Raw genomic sequence first — 4756 nt, 5'->3', positions numbered from 1 at the left:
TTTTTTTTTAACTTATTTTTTCATATTTTGAGACTTAATGCCACCCTGACGTGAATTTGGCGATAACAGGTCATTTCATCATAACAAGAATAAATACATATAATTATACAAAGTTCCTCGTCAAGTTTCATGGTTGGAGATTTTAGAGTGGTAAATTGAAAATTGGCAACTTGAATCATATCTGCCACCCACTGCTTCTCGCCATTGATTTAACAAGGAATCAAATACAAAATAGGTTTTTTGGCAATTGCAATCATGCTACGTCTTCGCGGATTGGATGAAGTTAATGTGGGAACATGTATTTGGTCTTTACATTAAACTTATTGTGGTAATGTATTCTACAACCTTCGCTAGCATAAATGACAGAAATATATGAGAAAAAAGTATAAAAGTTCAAATGTTGCAAAGAATTTTTTCTGGTATCCAATACATGTATATTTGCCGAATGAGATGGGACTGGGTAAAAGTTTCTACCCCCATTCTTGCCCCACAATAAATTTTGGGTCAAGAGATTCTAACTCATACATGCTCCACACCATGATTAATTTGTTAACCAAATCCATCCTATTGGCACAGGACTAGACGGCTCCAATCATTTGGGACATTTGGCATTACTGATTCCGACCAAAAACACGTTCTATTGGTTTTCATGAAGCATGTGATTGCAGTCAACAAAAACTACTATCTTCTGCGCTTAGACTCTTTACGCATTTCTGCCATGTAAGTCTCCAAGTTGGATTTCTCCCATAAACGTCTCCGAACAAGATCTTCCTTTGTTGATTCATCTGACAAACATACCACACAGCTTCAGCAACGTCTTTAACTACAACAGTCGAGAAAATAACAAATGTCTAGCATTTCATGTTCTGGATCCAAATAAAAAGTTTTTGGCTAATACTATAGTCCAATTTCTACAATACATAAATATACTCCCTTTAAAGCCCAAAAAAGTGGGTCTTGTTTAATCAGGAAAATGAAATACAGAATTTCATAAAAAGTTACCAATACTCATCCAAGCATCAAGACGAACTGCAAGGGACTTTTGAGTCAGGTAAGAAGCATCCTCCCAAGAATATGGAGCCTTTTTCACGTTGTATCTCCAGTACCAATGCCCAGACCAGAACAATAGCTGGTGAAAAGGATAAGTCAGGACCCTTGTAGTCTTAAAGCACCATGATCAAATTCAAGTAAAGCATTACTTGAAGACAACAAAATTAAATCAGAGAAAAAGATATAATTATTTTTTCCCTACCAGTTACATTCAAATAAATGCCTATTTCAACAAGCAAATCAATTATCCTAACCTTGCCAATAGTATAAGGTAACAGAACAAAGCGGACACCAATAAGTTGCCAGATGGAGGGTTTTTCAGCTCCTTTTATCTGCAGATCAAGTTCTTTACTGAGATCATCCTCCATTTTCCTGCCATAGAAAGCTTTTCAGCCATATTTTGAGAATTGTGGAATGGAGTATATAACATCACAGAAGGGTGATGCAGGACAATCAAAGCCACGTAGCCAATTTCTAGTCAAAATTAGGTACAAACTTGTCCATTTGCTTGTTACTCTTCTTCTTATTTGTGATTCCCCCGCTACGTTCAAGTTCCAGTGCCCGCAGTCTATTTCTGTAAGCTGGTGTCTTCTTGACCATGGCTACAGCCTGAATGAAGAATCCACATTTTAAGAAGGTGATCAAAATAAGCAACTGTAAAGTCCATATAATCTATATAGCCGGTATGCAGTCAAAGTATGTAAACATTAACTCTTAAAATTCAATGTAACAGAGTTCATTTCAACTATGGTACGTCACATAAAGGTCTAGCCATTCAGATAATTCAAATAATAACAATAAGGGAAAAAGGAATCCTGTGTTATGAGCAACCAAATAAATCCAACAGAGAAAAAAAAAATGATTAGGTAACTAGAAAAATGAATACTTATAGTCAAGAAGCATTTGCCCATAAGCTATTTACTATTAATTTTTTATTCAAGATGGTCGCTAACCCATAGAATAAATATAAACTTGTACCAAGACTCAGGTATCAAGCGCACTCACCAAAATTTTATAATGATAATACTAATAGTCAGATTACATAATGTTTTAGTTACTAGCAAACCAACTTTCAGCCATATTGTGAAACACAACCACATCAAGGATCAAACATAATCATGCATTAGATATATCATGGTACCTGATTATACCTCGTCCATTGATTTAGATACTGAAATCCTGAGAGAATTAGAAGAAGACCAACCAACACAGCACGAGGATCCTGGAAAGAGCATACATTTTTTTTGTAAAAGAAAAGAAAAAATTCAAAAGGAGAGACTTTTTTTTTTTCCTTTTCTGCTTTTCCTTATAAATGAATTACCAAGTCTAGTCTACCTATTCCAAGAAATATTTAAAAAAAAATCATCACTTAATTAGGTGCACAATAAATAAGTTCTCTCACCGTCTTGTGTCCATAATAAGCATGATAGTAACGAGCTGTATTGTAAAAGACCTAACAAGAAAAGATATGGCAGGATTAGGACATTTTATTATAATAGTCTTATAAAATTACAGCTTAAGCCTAGGAATTTTAATGAATTCCTAGCCTTAAGAAGCCAAAATAATCTCATTGAAAATAATAGCACAGATGTTTGAGAGTAAATGTGCTTGAAAATTGCAATACAGAAATGTGTCATGATATCAGAGCTATAAACCAAATAAGTTTCAAAGATGTAGTTGCAGGAAAATTGCAACCATGAAATATAGTATCCAGAATGAGAGGAGTCAAATAACCAAACTTACTTATCAAATATAAATTACAAATGCATAGAAAAAGAAGTTAGAAAAATCATTCAATCAACAATTTGAATATTCATTGACTACAGCAGTGAGTTGCTAAAAGTTTAATCAACATGCACGGCAACATAAAGCCAATTAACCTAAATATGTCCCTCCCATTTACTATTTTCTTTTTTAAAGGAAGTGCCACAGATTAGATTCGGATAATGTAACATTTTATCTGTGCGATGACCAACATAAGTTATAGCTGATGTCCCATTCTGTCACGGGGAATCCAATTTTAAAATTAAAAAACCAAACTCAATAACACTTCTTTGACCCCAGAATAGCGCTAGGCATCTAGAATGATAATCTTTCGCCAACTATTCAAGACTCTGAAAGAATTAATATAGAGTCCTCATTGAAAAGTTAATTCCAAATTAAGTTTAAGCATTCCTTTTCAAACAAATTCCAGAATCGCAGCATCATTTATTCTTCCATAAGCTGCTAAGAAGAGAAACTGATTTCAGATTTAAGAAACCATAACCATAGAGATGAAATTACAAAACATTGAAAAAATAGAATGGCTTAAGCAATTTTATTGTCTTAGTGAAAACCCTAGTTCACCTCTTCGGGATGTTCAATTGCATAATCATACTGCTCTCTCGTGGCTTCATCTTTTAAAATCTGCAATCCCAAAATGGTATATAACACAAGTTGTATGTCAATCAAAAGACTCAGATTAACATCAAGGATTGACAACAGTTAAAACAATTGATGCGATTAAATTATTTAAAATCATATTACCTCATAAGCATTTGCAATTTTCACGAACAACTTTCTTGATTCCGGATCCGGATTTTTATCGGGATGGCTAACCACATCAATAAAAACAAAAATATGAATCAATCAGTAATTAAAAAAAAAAAACTTTTAATTCATATATAATTAAATTAATAAACATAAACTTACTACTTCAAAGAGAGCTTATAGTAAGCTTTCTTGATTTCCGAGGCATTAGCATTTTGAGAAACCCTATGAATTCAGGATTGAAGAAAAAAGGTCAAAAATAGATTGAAGGGGTAAATTGGGAAAGGAGGTTTGAAGAAATTGAGCTGACCCTAGTAGATCGTAGCAATCGTCCTCATCACAGTAAATGGCGAATGATGGAGAGATAAGAAGTAACAGCATAAGACATAAAATGATTGGGCGCCAAGGAAATGGGAGCGGTGGCGCCATCGTCTCTGGTCTGTTTTCTTCCGCAGATGTCCCAAGCTTCAGTTAAAAAACTGATATTGACCAAATGAAGGTCGAACGTAATGGAGGTTCAACAATATGGAAGGTTGGATGGACTTATTAACCAATGGGCTATGATAAATTGGCTTCCCCAGCCTCTGTCTTCGGAAAGAAAGCCCAACTGAATTGAGTAAAGGAGAAAGAGCCCAGATCGGATAACGTCTATACTTGGCTCAGATCTGGTCCAGAATTTTGATAAAGCCAACTTGTATAATCCAAAAGATATGGTAAGATCTACATTTGATAAAAGATTTTTGAAGGTTTACAATAAAAATTGCGCTAGAAGTCAATTCTCAAAATGCAACAACCAATGGATAATGATTAAACAATTCTCTAGCACGAATCCATAGTTAAAGCAGATTAAGACTTGAACATTCTAACAAATGATGAACAACTAGGTCATTTAATTCTATAGTCTGTGAAGTATAAGACCTTCTTCAAAACAAAGCTGCAGTTACAATTTTATTGAAGGAGAGATTTATCCGAATTCTATAATATGATGTCCTTACCAATGTTTTTAAAACTGGACTAACCAGATTGTTCCAATTTGTTAGATTGTGAATCAATTTATAATTCGATTTGGTTTCACAATTCAATCCGATCTATACATAAATATTAATTTGTTTAAAATTTGGTCAAACTCAATAAATCAATTAAACTTGAAAAACTAGTTAAAACCAACAAAGCCAAG

The 4756-nt window shown here is 33.8% G+C and overlaps 1 protein-coding gene across 2 annotated transcripts; it reads right to left on the bottom strand.

Moving 5' to 3' along the window:
- Positions 1-283: 283 nt before the first annotated feature.
- LOC123217961 (chaperone protein dnaJ 50) lies at positions 284-4090 on the bottom strand. 2 transcript variants are annotated; one of them, XM_044639068.1, is made up of 10 exons: positions 3890-4090; positions 3742-3804; positions 3577-3643; positions 3397-3456; positions 2453-2503; positions 2192-2272; positions 1547-1659; positions 1305-1422; positions 1003-1129; positions 284-823 (listed from the first exon to the last, which is right to left on the bottom strand). In XM_044639068.1, exons 1-10 carry the CDS (start codon positions 4006-4008, stop codon positions 669-671), a joined length of 954 nt encoding a protein of 317 aa, XP_044495003.1. In that variant the 5' UTR covers positions 4009-4090; the 3' UTR covers positions 284-668. The 2 variants fall into 2 exon arrangements, with proteins under 2 accessions (XP_044495003.1, XP_044495005.1); XM_044639070.1 differs by having other exon boundaries at positions 284-785; positions 3890-4087.
- Between the last annotated feature and the right edge of the window lie 666 nt (positions 4091-4756).

This window comes from Mangifera indica, chromosome 6 (genome assembly GCF_011075055.1).
Source record: "Mangifera indica cultivar Alphonso chromosome 6, CATAS_Mindica_2.1, whole genome shotgun sequence".
NCBI lineage: Eukaryota > Viridiplantae > Streptophyta > Magnoliopsida > Sapindales > Anacardiaceae > Mangifera > Mangifera indica.
This window is presented reverse-complemented; position numbering and strand designations above follow the sequence as displayed.